The following is a 12,427-nucleotide window of genomic DNA, read 5'->3' on the forward strand; positions in this document are numbered from 1 at the left end:
GCCCGGCTGTTAGCATCTCGCGTGTCACACGAGTTCAGACATCTGTCGGTTGGGCTCGGGCTCCCTTGAAACTTTTTGTCGGCAACCAAACCTATGATCTCTGCCGCGCACTGCGCATCTTCAATACGCCCAAAATCATCTCTCATTCCTCGTGGTGGTTATGAAGTCGTACTACTTCCTGGCTGTCTTGACTGCTGGTGTCAAGGGTCTAGTGCGACGCACTGAGCCAGTGTGTTGCTTCCACATCAATGTCTCTGGAGCAGTATCTGGTCCACTAGGCCAGCTGATCGAAGGCCAGACTCGTGTAGAAGACAAGAGTCTACCTCAGTCTGAGTTTTGTATTAACTCTGCTGGAGTGATCACCGATAGCACTGGCAAAGGCTGCATCATCACTCGTAAGTACATAATTTTTTTTTTCGATATCTAACCACCGATGCTAACGCAGTCGCCTTTCCAGCGGAAACAACTCAGTTCCAATGTGATCAAGGTAAGCCTGGAACTCCAGGTTTCTCGATTTCACCCACGGGACAACTACAATTCCACGACAATCCAAATTTCATTGCTTGTGAAACTGGCCAAAACGGCGGGAAAAACATCTACACTACCAACAGCGCGTCTGTCACAAAGTGCCAGCCAGTCTTCTTGAATGCTGACAATTGCTTGAGCTCTGGGGCTGTTCCTGACGGTGCTGGTCCTGTCACGCCTGGAGAAACAGCTATTCCTCACGCATTATGTACAACCGTCACTTTTGTGACGACGATGACTGAGACGATCTGTTGGCCTGCCCCGACTGCCGCACCTGGCGCCCCTGGTATTCCCGGTATTCCCGTCATCTCTGGTGCCCCCAGTGGTCCCGGTGCTCCCAGTGGTCCTGGTGCCCCTATCATCCCTGGTGCTCCCGGTATTTCTAGTGCCCCTATCGTCCCCGGTGCCTCTGGCTCTCATAGCGCACCGGGGGCTCCCAGCACGCACGTCACTCCCGCTGCTAGTGCTTCTGGCTCTCACAGTGCATCCGGGGCTCCTAGCACGCATATCAGCTCCGCTCCAAGTGGTGCTCCCAGCGGTTCTGGCTCTCAAAGTGCATCTGGCGCTCCCAGCACGCATATCAGCTCCGCCCCAAGTAGTGCTCCCGGTGGCTCTGGCTCACACAGCACACCCGAGGCCCCCAGCACGCATGTCAGCTCAGCTCCTTCTAGTGCTTCTGGTGGTCACAGCGGCTCCGTTGGCCCTGGTGGCCCTGGAACTTCCGGTGCTCCCATTACTCACCTTACCCCCGTTGCTCCTAGTAGCTCCAGCAGCCCTAGTGTTTCTCACGGCCCTAGCACTTCTGGTGGTCCTGTTGCTCCCGGTAGTTCTGGCGTCCCCAGTGGTCCCATTAAGACTGCTCCAGGTGAAACTGGTCCTGCCACCATCTCGACCGTTACTGCGCCTGGGCATACATCTATGATGCCTGGCAGCAGCGTCATGGTCACTTCCGGTGCTTCTCAGTCCTCCCATGGTGTCACATCAGAAACATCTGGGGGCTCTCAGCTGTCGACCCATACAACCGCAGCCACCATTTTCCCGCCATCCGAACATTCTTCTGGACTCACTACTAGAACTCCTCCGGTTACAGAAGGCTTATCATCCAGCGCAGCTACTCCAGGCCATATAACCAGCTCAAGCACAACTCACACCTCGAGTGTATGTTCGACGTGCGGCCAGACATCAAATCCATCGACGCCTGCCCACATCTCGAGTATCTGTTCGACGTGTGGCGAGACAGGCGCACCGACTACTGTTCATAGCTCGACTGTCTGCCCAACGTGCACCGAGCCAATCACTGGCCCCATCAGCACTCATACCTCCAGTATCTGTTCAACATGTAGCAAGACCACTGGTGTGCCGACGACAGCTCATACGTCGACTGTCTGCTCAACATGCAGCGAGACCACAAGTGCACCTAGCAGTGCTCACACCTCGACTATCTGTTCGACGTGCAGTGAGAAACCTGGCGTGCCCATGTCAATGCACACTTCGAGCATCTGCTCAACATGTAGCGAGACCACAAGTGCCCCTAGTAGTGTTCACACGTCGACTATGTGTCCCACATGCAGCGAGACGACAAGCACATCGACTGCCACTCTGACCTCGACCATCTGCCCCACATGCACTGAGACGAAGAGTACCCCTCTTATCACTCGGACTTCTAGCGTTTGTTCCACCTGCACCTTGACCACCGAGACAAGTACGAGCCGTTTTGTTACATCAACCGTTTCTACGTCAACAAGCAGTATTTGTCCTACTTGCACCACCTCGACACATGTCACTGTTTCGTCAACGACGGTTACCGTGTCCACCATGTCTGCGACCTCCACCCTCACCAGCCCCAGCCGGCATCCAAGCTATCGCCGTGTCAAGCGGAAGCGCACGTAGTTACAAAAAAAAAAACCTCGAACACCACTAGTCGCCGGATTTAGAGATGAAAAGTTGAATCGTCATCTTCGGTATGGACTTGCTTTATTAATATGAATATGTGTTCTCAACCTAGCCGTCTTTTTGACTTCCCTTCCTTCGCGATTGTCCGTATGGGATAATCAAGTAGAGGCTGATATAGTCCTACGTGATTTTTTTTCCCTTTGCCCTGAAGAAAGCCTGGCCCGGGATCAGAATACGGCTCGCGAGGTCATTCCCTGTCAGATCAATCAGAACTTGATCCAGTCCAATAGAACAGATGAGGTAGCGATTCGACCCTGCGCAAATTGTATGTTCTATGTATGCAATATCAGAAGAGTTTGATCAATCTGCCCGCTGAAACACAAGTCCCACCCTCTGTGCAGCAGAGTATCAGTCAATGGACTCATATGGAACGAATATCAAGTGGAATCTGTATGAGGCATCCAGCTTGAGGTCCTGAGATCCCCCTTGTGCAGGAGGAGCACAATCCACTTTTACATCCAGTGGGCTGGAGGGTGGAACCGGCCCACCCACGTGGGTGCGGTACTGAGGGCAGCACGCTGAAAGGTTCTACGGTCGGTCCATGGTACCTGAATCCCATCTTTATGTAGCCTTGGAGGATTCGGGTGGTGTCCATCCAGAAAACCGTCTTTCTTGATGTAGTACATGATGGAGAAAAATGATCGGATTGACTGTTGAGTCCTTACGCCTGGTCGAGGTAAAGAAACCGTGCGTAGTAGGTACTGCGTACTGCGTTCTGCGCAATGAGCAGTCAGGACTCGGCTGTGACCAACAGTCTCGACCTCCTCCGCACAGCAAAGTTTTGATCGGTCCACAAAGATCTCCGACTTGCTCCTCCGGAGTACACAGCCTCTCGGGATTGGTTGCCCTTTTAAGTAATTTTCTGCGAGACTTTGATGGCGACTACTTTTGACCTCTTTGTGTCGGACAGGTAACTTCATAGTATGTGTATGCTGACACTTCGGAAATCCTTCATCCTTGAATGCATCAAGTCCAGGCCGATCATCCGACGACATTCCAAGCCATGGACATAGGCTGCTTTGCCATGCCCCACTTGAATAAGATCAACAAATAGGTATCTTCCATATCGGGCGCTTTCTCAGTGGCGCTAAACAACGCCAAGCACTCGCCCGGCGCAATAACATGGGCACCTAAATTGGGTGCTTTGTAGCGCCCACCCACCACTGGTCCTGTTCAAGTTACTGCCAAGTGCGAACTCCTTCACTTGACGACTCGTCACCGAGTTTCAGGGTCCACTCCCGTCCGTCCAGTCCCTGATTCTCTGCGAAATCCCCCCCGGTAGACATCAGCCTGAGGCACGCGACCTCCAGAGTGGAGCCCTGTGTACAACTCCCTCACGGTGCTTTGGTCACTTCCCCAGAGGTCCAGATTCGAGGCTGCCTAGTTGTTTTGCCGTGGGACGGATCTTGGCAAATCCTATCACTGCGCAGTGCACACGCTGGGAATTTCCTCTTTCCTCATTCTCCTCTGATTCTTTCCGGTTGTGTCACTTCTTGAATTGTGTGTCCTGGTGTATTGCTAGCACGATGGGCGTCCCCGGCCGATTGCCCTTCTCCAAACGACGACTCCGACCACGGGTCGTCATTTCGTACGTGCGCTGCATTGGCCATTGGCTTGATCACTGCAACTGACTTTGAGGGATTGTTCACAGATACATCCTCGACTACGTGATCATTGTGTACGTCTTCGTCCTCGGGTCTCGAACGAGATGGGAACAGTAACAACGTGACTGTGACTGACCGCCGCCTCTCCGTCTCGCTAGCGCCTGCGTGGTCGGCTTTTGGATTTTAGACTCGATCGAACCGTTCCACCAACATTTCTCCCTGCAGAACATCTCCTTGCAATACCCCTATGCCGTTCACGAACGAATCCCCATCTACCTCGCCCTATGCATCTCGGGCGCCTTTCCCCTCGTGCTCATTGTCGTCTACACCCTCTTCATCGATGGCCTCTTCTCCCACAAGAAGCCGCAAGACCCCGTCTCGGGGAAGCGTCGCATGCGGGGTCCCTGGCGGTGGAAGGACCGCCTGTGGGAGATGAACTGCGGGATCTTGGGTCTTCTTCTGTCGCAGGGAATGGCCTTTGTGATCACCCAGGTTCTCAAAAATGCCTGTGGTAAACCTCGCCCGGACTTGATTGATCGCTGTCAGCCTCGCCCGGGCAGCCACGATCTCCTGGTGTATGGCTTGTCTAATTCCACCATTTGCACTGGAGATCCCAAGATTATCAAAGATGGATTCCGGTCGTGGCCATCAGGTATGTCCCCCTTGAACATTGACGTGCGTCGGTAACCTCCCTCAATGCACGTTCAAGAAAGCTCCGAGTACTAACGGGGAATGTCTTCTTTAGGCCACAGTAGCTGTGAGTTTCCCACTACCCGTCCATTTCTCGCCTGGACTCCTGTCTGGGCAGATCAGATCTGCGTGTGTGGAGGGTCTGAACACTAACTTTCGATGATTCACCTAGCTTCTTTTGCCGGACTGTTCTACACCGCGCTTTGGTTAGGCGGCAAGCTTCACATCATGGACAACCGCGGCGAGGTCTGGAAAAGCTTCCTCGTTGTTATCCCCATCGTTGCTGCCACCCTGATTGCTGTCTCCCGCATCATGGATGCCCGTCATCACCCCTTTGACGTGATCACGGGTTCCCTGCTGGGCGTTGTCTGTGCTACCGTCGCCTATCGCCAGTATTTCCCTCCACTCAGCGAGGCCTGGCGCAAGGGTCGGGCATATCCCATCCGAACCTGGGGCACGGAACCGGCCCACCCGGCGGATAACGGGATGAGCGATTTTGTCAGTGACAGTACCTCAGCTCTCCGTCATCCCGAACAAGATCGATTGAGTAGCACGCATGGACTGGAGCAGCGTGCCTCTCCCCCAAGTCGCCCCCTGCCCTCTGGTGCTTCGGGATACACAGCCGCAGGTCCTCCATTTGCCTCTCAGGCCTATGCTCGCCGTCCCCACGATCAGGATCCTGACGGGAACTGGTCATCGAGCGAAGATGACGTGGGCAATGGGTATGAGATGCAGCATGGCTATGCGATGACTCAAAATCCGGGGATGACCCATGCCTACTCCCCTGCTCCGGCAGTGGATACCACATATCAGTCCCAAATGGCAGCGGCTGGGCTTACGGCACCCAATACATTGCAGGGTGCCGGCCATTCACCCGGTCAGGGTCGGCCCTTGACTGATGCGCCATTGCGGGACGTGTAAAATAGATGGCGGCAGCAACGATTTCCTTGCACGAGAACCGCTTTGGAGAAAAAAAAACTCAAAAAGGACCTGCTTTGCGGCTCGCGTTGCCCACCCCCCATCGTCCTTTGATGACCGTTATGTGTTGAAGATGAGCGTTGCAATACCCTTTGTAGCATTTATTGTCCCATGTTAAAACTTTCTCTTCTCATGCCATGCGTTTGGCAGGCTGGCAACGAGCACTGCTTGAGGTTGAAGTTGGAAGATCCAATATTTGATGGATCTGGCCGCATGTCCGCACCTGACCAATCCGTTTTGATTTTATTCTTTCAAATTTTTTTTCTTCTTTCTTGCTCCTTGCTGAATTTTGCCATCGACTATATGTTTTATTCGGTTCCTTTACCTCGTAGCATCCGCACCAACTGACAGGGTCCGGAGTTAGCTTCGCGTCCTGCACGACTGCTAATATCCTGTTCCTGAATCTCGGCCCCACTCAAAAGCGAACTCGACTTCCATGGATCGCATAGACTTCCAGACCTTTTTCTCGTCCAAGTTAAGTGGGCTGGCAGTTGCGCTGGTCCACTTTGGGAGCGGGCCGACTCGGGTTGTCCCTCCAACCATCATCACATCTCGTCCAGCGTACACAGCACCCAGACCCTCTCTGTCTTGCAGAGCATGCACGCAATGGTAGTCAAGCTGACTAGCGCGGGATGACCGGAGCAACTTTTTGCCTGTTCTTGTCTTAGCCTTCTTCCAGGATGTCTCAACTTCCTCCATTGGACCACGCAGGCGTGGGCGTTTACCCCAGCCACCTCGGCAGGACGTTGTGACTCGTCCAGCCTCCTGTGGTACATCGACCCCACCTTCAGCGCAAGATGACGGCACGAGGGACTCCATTCGAGATCTGTGATCATGGAGTGTTTATATTTTCTTTTCGGTTCTGGGAGATCTCTGCATCTGTATTTCACGTCCCTGTCGGGCATTGTTCCTTTCCTTTCTCTGCGTCTCTGCTCTGCCTCGTCTTCTTCCTAGATCCTTGCCCAGGTCACATAGTGACGACCTCTCTGGCCGTCGCTCTCTCTCCCTTTCTTGCTCGCTGTGTGTGACATCAGTAGAAGCGCAAATATTCTCCAGTCTGGAAGAATCAGCGCCGCTCCCTTGCTTGCGTGAATCACGGCACTCCTGACCTGCATTGAAACTGCGGGCTCCCTCTCTTGCGCTCTGCGTCAACAGCACCTCTTCCGCTTCCCAACGTGCGTGACTCGACCGCATTCTCAAGATCAACCATCTCTTTCTCTTGGAAAACTGTGGATGCTCCATAGACCACTGTCAAAATGATTGGCAGTGTCTTTTTCATCTTTAACCGGCTGGTGGAGTTTGTCTTTCTCATTCCGATCATCGGTATGATGGTAAGTCCAATGCATCGCCGCTCCGCCCGCCAGTGCATCGATGATCTATGCGCTTTTTCATAGCCACTCCATACTAACGATGCATTCCCATCACGCGCACAGGCATACTTTGTCAATGGCTACCTCAAGGCCAACATGCTCACGCCCGCCTACATCCTGGTCCTCTTCATCGTTAGCGTGATCGCTGCCTTTTGGGTCCTCGACACGCTCGTGCGCTTCTCCACCACCAAGCGCTCTGCATACTTTGTCGCCTTTGTGGACCTTTGCTTTGTTGGAGCGTTTATTGCTGGAGTCTATGAGTTGCGCTTCATCGCCAGTGCAGATTGCTCCAGCTGGAACCCAGGTATCGTCTGGGTTTCCCTGGGTCCCTTCGGCGCATATGGTGCGCAAGTGGAACACCTGTCACTGAATGTGGACAAGACCTGTGCCATGCTCAAGGCCTCCTTTGCACTGGGGATTATGGAGACTATTTTCTTCTTCTGGACCGCCATTCTGGCGGTCTTTATCCACAGCAGGAGTCGTGAGCCGGTCGTCGTCAAGGAGACCACTGTGCGTCGGCGCAGTCACAGCAGTCGTCGAGGCCACTCGTCATCACACCGTCACCGAAGCTCCAGCCGTCGACCTCACTATGTGGTCTAACGTGCTGGGCATTAGGGATGGGAGAGGTTGGTTTTTTGTTTTTTTTTCTTTTGTTTCTTGGTTTTCGAACTGGACAACGGAGCTGTACAAAGGGAAAGGGTCCCGGATGGAGAAAGGGGAGTGGTCTTGTAATGCCCCGGGGGGTGAACCTCTCCTCTCTCTTCTCCTGCCTTGGTCTTCTTCTTTGGTGATGTTTTTGTTTTCTCATGTTCTCCCTGATGATTTTACGATATGATTTGCCAGGATTAATGAAAGATTATGTATGAGATGCGGAAATGGAAATAACGTCTTATAGGCATGGTCTCGAGGGTCGCGATACAATTTATACCAGTTTCTTTTTTCTCACTCTCCTGTCGTATGTATGACCAGAACACTCAAGTACCTACCCCACTTTACAAGACAGAAATATATAGAAACTTCCATTGGTTCTTTTCCTTTTGACCTTTCGAACCTCCAGCTAACACCTTGAGCTATCACATCCATTCGCAGACATGTTGACTCGCAGTTAAGCCCAGGTCCTCAGAATGGTCATTCTTTCTTGCAGGGATGCAAATGAAAGTCAAGTCGTTGGTCGGAATTGTTTGTACGCACCATTGAGTCCCGACCCTTCCTCAAGCTGTAGGTTATTTGTGTCGTCTCAGGGAGGTTAAAGGGGAAAATGGCAATGACGAAGAATCAATGTTGACAACGGGGAGAGATTGTTGAATATGATCACACTGTAAGCGGCTCATAGATAGTTTTATAAAGGAATTATTTATTCTTTCCTGATTTTATGTACATTTGATCCCTCGTCAATGGTGACAGGGGTATGTTTATTGCTCTCCATCGATCAATAGCCCGATGCTCGCGAGGAAGGGAAAGAGAGGGAACTTGTTTTTCGTATTCTTTTTTTTCAAAAAAAAGATTAAAAAAAAATAAACGAGGGTTGATCTCTTTTCCCCTCATTTATTTCCTTTCGAGACAGAGAAGAAATTAGGAGAATCGAGCGTGCTCAGACACGGTTCGATCACGCATACCGAGCATAGATGAGCGCCAACTGGTCAATCTCATCCCCATCCTGTCCCATAAAGCCAACAACCCCGTATCCAGAGTCAGCTACAAAAGTGGAGCAATCGCCAGTGGCAGTGCCTGCCTCCAGGGTCCGTCCCTTACTGGTGGTCGCCTTGATGTAAAAGTTGCGAGTCCAGCCGTTGTACTGGCCGGTGCAAAGCTCGGTACTGATCCAGCGCTCTCCCGCGGCGAGCGTGAGGCTGTTGGCAGTGCCGCCGGTACCGCCGTGGGTGAAGGTGGTCCCATCGGTCAACTTGATAGAAACACCGTCCAAGCGTTTGGAACCACGGAACGTCAGGACCGATGCGACGGGAGAAGCGGGCAGCTTGGGCGCATCGTTGAACCAGTCCCCGTGGGGACCGCCTGAGAACTGACTCTGGCGGAGAGCGCTCGACGTGGACCAGGAGAAGCCGACCAGGACCGGGTTGTGGTCCGACAGGATTTGACCCAGATACTGAGGGTTGGTGTTGAGGAACTGCTTGCCCGCGTACAGGAAGCTATCGGCGGAGAGGGACACGAGGTTCGAGCCACGATAGAGGACCTTGTCGACGGTTTCACACGTCAAGCTGGCGGATGGGTTGTCGCACAGAAGGGCATCGGCGCCAGCGGTGGGGTAGACACCACCCTTCTCATTGACAACCCAGGCATCCTTGAGTCCGTTCTGGGACTTGAAGACGCGAATGCCGGTGTCGTCCTGGCGGGTGTACCGGCTGTTGGTATCGCCCATCACCAGCACCGCATTGCCGACGGACCAGGTGTCGATGTAGTCTGCGACCTGTTGCAAGTTGCTGTTGCGGGCCTTTTCATCGTCGGCCTCGGTGCTATATTCACAGGCCAAGTATATCAGTCATTATCGCTCGTCGGGTGGTGCAAAATCCTTGGCATTAACATACCCAGCATCGGCATGGACATTGTACACGTCGATAAAGACACCCTCGGACGGGTTCCATCGCATGAATGTGAATCCCTTGGGAGTCAGGCAGTCACTGCCCGACGCGTCTGAACAGGTGTTCCACTTGGACCGGACAAAGTCCACCCAGTTGTAGTTGGACAACGAATTCAGCCCACTGCCGATGGCGGCACCTCCCGAGGTAGGCGTTCGGTACTGGTGGTTATCGGTCGCATAGATGTATGCGTGGTAGTTGAAGTCCTATCATCGATCAGTCTCCGTCTGTGACAACAACAGGCCTGTGGAAAAACCGATCCTACTTACCTCTTGCAGATGGATCAGATCGTAACCATACTTGGCAAAGTAGGTGCCAATCAAGCCGGAGTTATCGGTCTTGGATCCATTCACCTCATTTCCTTGAAGAATCTGCGGAAGACCAGCCACATTGAAGCTCAGGGCAGTGAATTTGCCGCTGGTCGCTATCGCGTGGGCAGATGTGGCGAAGATCGCCGCGACGGCAATAGCGGATTTCATCGTGAAGGATTCTCGAGATCTGTCTCCCTGGTTCAACGATGAAAGGATCCGCCATTTCGAGTCGCCGGTTGTCCTTTTATAGACCTGACCATGTCCTCAGCTGCCCAGTCTTGGTAGAATTCAACCGCTGCACCACAAGAGGGGTAAAGTCGTCAGGCATGTTTCCCTTCTGAGATGGTACGTCGAGCGAAAGGAGTTAGTCTGAAGGATCAGCGGAAGGTCGTGTCAGCAGTCGCAGCCATGCCAAGCTGTACGTCCCGCCGAACGTGCTCCATGATGCAGCTTGTGGTTGGATCACTGTAGATCCTCATCAAGAGAAACGCTCCTGGAAATTCCCGGCTCGTCTAAGCGAGCTTTCTTCTTCCCTTGCTCATCGCCTGAAGAAACCTCCTCCGCCGACGACGACGGGCTATTCGCAGCTATGATGTGCGGGATAAATCGTGCGAGCGATGAACCTCTCTTCCCACGTGTGAAGAATCCGGTCGATGCATGGCTCGCCAGATAGATTCCACTTGTCTTGGCCCTGTCAGCATCTTACCCAAAGCTGCAATTTCTCCGACGCTAGCTTTCGGCTGGGCGTGAGTAAGCTTCATCAAAACAACAGCTCTGCGAAGGAGATCCAGGCAACGTTGTGCAGGGAAATTGCACCTATGATGATATTGGTGGAGTAAATAGCAATCACAATGTCAATAAAATGGCCTGATTTCTGCAGTCGTACCGGTCAGCTCGCTTATTTTGGGTTCTCACAGCCGGCGTGGTCTGGCCGGACTCTGGACTTCTTCTGCAGTCTCAAAAAGAGAAGTAGCATCTCTCAAGGAATGTTCTTGATCGGGTCCGCCTTGAAGCACGTGAACTCGGTTCAAAGCAGAAGTTCTTGCTTGGTATCGACTCGAGCCGAACGTTTTCACAGTGGGTGAGAAGCGCGAAGAGATCTGTAGATCAACCTCTGTTGCACGGATAGAGGACAGAGGACTCTTCTTTAGGACCAAGTTGCAGACTTGGACGCTAGCCCTCCAGGGTAGATTGATACTGTGTGGTACCTGACCTACTCAACACGTCTTGAATTCGAGGAGATTGATCGGGCAACGTTCTCATCGCCGAGTCTTTCAATCGACCAAAGGTGTAGCCCATCTGTCTGGTGTTCAATGAAACCCCGGATCCATCGGACGTACCATCGAATTCCAGCAACCGCAACCCCCTCGAGAATTGCAGCGAGAGACGGTCAAATCTGGGCCTGGAACTCGTCCACTCACTCTCTCAGCAAGGTAATCATAAATCTCAAAGTCCGGTCTGACCTGTCACCACTTCACCTCTACCACCATCAAGTCTACTTTTTCTCGGTGAGACATACTTGTCCATCCCATCCCTATTGGAACCTGGCCCAAGAACAGACAACAAAACAGCCCCTTCTCGCAATCATCCATGCCGCCCAAACACATCGCCATCGTAACCTGCAGCACGCGCTCTCCGCGCCTCAATCCAACCATCACCCATTACGTCCATGACGTCCTCGTCAACGATCCAGCCTTACCCACACAACATGTCAAGGCCTCTTCACCCACGAATCCACCCTCCACCGACACCGATCCGCGACACATCACCTTCTCCATTCTCGACCTCGCCAAGCAATCCCTCCCACTCTACGACGAATCCGTCATTCCCGCCCGTCTCCCCGCACACGATCCGACCCCCCACTACACCAGACCCCACACTCGCGCATGGTCAGCCACCGTCCAGAGCTACGATGCCTTCATTTTCGTGACGCCCCAGTATAACTGGAGCGTTCCGGCCAGTCTCAAGAACGCACTGGATTATCTGTTCCATGAGTGGACCGGAAAGCCGGCGGGGATGGTCTCGTACGGGTCTCGGGGCGGTAGCAAGGCGACTGATCATCTGCGTGGAATTCTGACCGGGTTGAAAATGAGAGTGGTGAATACGGCGCCGGCGCTGGCGATCAAGTACACGGGGCTGCCGATTGGGACGGCATCGGAGGAAGAGGTGAGGGTCGACTTGGATGAACGGGATGTGGAAGGGTGGAAGCAGGCGGGGGTGGAAGGGATGATGAGGAATTTGGGGATGGAGTTGGTGTGTGAATTGGATAGAGAGTGAGAGATGGATCGCAGGTTGAAGTGAAGTGAGGTAGGTCCCTGTACAGGAAAATCAGAGTTGACGAAAAATTCCGTGGAATTTTAGTTGATAGTTCAAGACTGAATCCATTCTCGAGAAGATTGGCA

At 53.0% G+C, this 12,427-nt stretch overlaps 7 protein-coding genes across 7 annotated transcripts; 5 read left to right on the forward strand and 2 right to left on the reverse strand.

Moving 5' to 3' along the window:
• Positions 1-160: 160 nt before the first annotated feature.
• POX_b02437 (uncharacterized protein) lies at positions 161-2,415 on the forward strand (the record flags this gene model as incomplete). Its single annotated transcript, XM_050111351.1, has 2 exons — positions 161-395; positions 446-2,415. The coding sequence occupies 2 exons, from the start codon at positions 161-163 to the stop codon at positions 2,413-2,415; spliced, it is 2,205 nt and encodes a 734-aa protein (XP_049971697.1).
• A 1,589-nt stretch (positions 2,416-4,004) lies between these two features.
• Positions 4,005-5,693, forward strand: POX_b02438 (uncharacterized protein; the record flags this gene model as incomplete). The annotated part of the gene is made up of 4 exons (XM_050111352.1): positions 4,005-4,066; positions 4,130-4,156; positions 4,241-4,734; positions 4,945-5,693. 4 exons carry the CDS (start codon positions 4,005-4,007, stop codon positions 5,691-5,693), a joined length of 1,332 nt encoding a protein of 443 aa, XP_049971698.1.
• Positions 5,694-5,882: 189 nt separating this feature from the next.
• On the forward strand, positions 5,883-6,098 carry POX_b02439 (uncharacterized protein; the record flags this gene model as incomplete). The annotated part of the gene is made up of 1 exon (XM_050111353.1): positions 5,883-6,098. The coding sequence occupies one exon, from the start codon at positions 5,883-5,885 to the stop codon at positions 6,096-6,098; it is 216 nt and encodes a 71-aa protein (XP_049971699.1).
• A 36-nt stretch (positions 6,099-6,134) lies between these two features.
• On the reverse strand, positions 6,135-6,569 carry POX_b02440 (uncharacterized protein; the record flags this gene model as incomplete). Its single annotated transcript, XM_050111354.1, has 1 exon — positions 6,135-6,569. The coding sequence occupies one exon, from the start codon at positions 6,567-6,569 to the stop codon at positions 6,135-6,137; it is 435 nt and encodes a 144-aa protein (XP_049971700.1).
• A 437-nt stretch (positions 6,570-7,006) lies between these two features.
• POX_b02441 (uncharacterized protein) lies at positions 7,007-7,720 on the forward strand (the record flags this gene model as incomplete). Its single annotated transcript, XM_050111355.1, has 2 exons — positions 7,007-7,081; positions 7,145-7,720. 2 exons carry the CDS (start codon positions 7,007-7,009, stop codon positions 7,718-7,720), a joined length of 651 nt encoding a protein of 216 aa, XP_049971701.1.
• A 1,006-nt stretch (positions 7,721-8,726) lies between these two features.
• On the reverse strand, positions 8,727-10,193 carry POX_b02442 (uncharacterized protein; the record flags this gene model as incomplete). The annotated part of the gene is made up of 3 exons (XM_050111356.1): positions 8,727-9,591; positions 9,664-9,920; positions 9,984-10,193. The coding sequence occupies 3 exons, from the start codon at positions 10,191-10,193 to the stop codon at positions 8,727-8,729; spliced, it is 1,332 nt and encodes a 443-aa protein (XP_049971702.1).
• A 1,422-nt stretch (positions 10,194-11,615) lies between these two features.
• POX_b02443 (NAD(P)H-dependent FMN reductase LOT6) lies at positions 11,616-12,302 on the forward strand (the record flags this gene model as incomplete). The annotated part of the gene is made up of 1 exon (XM_050111357.1): positions 11,616-12,302. The coding sequence occupies one exon, from the start codon at positions 11,616-11,618 to the stop codon at positions 12,300-12,302; it is 687 nt and encodes a 228-aa protein (XP_049971703.1).
• Between the last annotated feature and the right edge of the window lie 125 nt (positions 12,303-12,427).

Source organism: Penicillium oxalicum, chromosome II (genome assembly GCF_001723175.1).
Source record: "Penicillium oxalicum strain HP7-1 chromosome II, whole genome shotgun sequence".
NCBI lineage: Eukaryota > Fungi > Ascomycota > Eurotiomycetes > Eurotiales > Aspergillaceae > Penicillium > Penicillium oxalicum.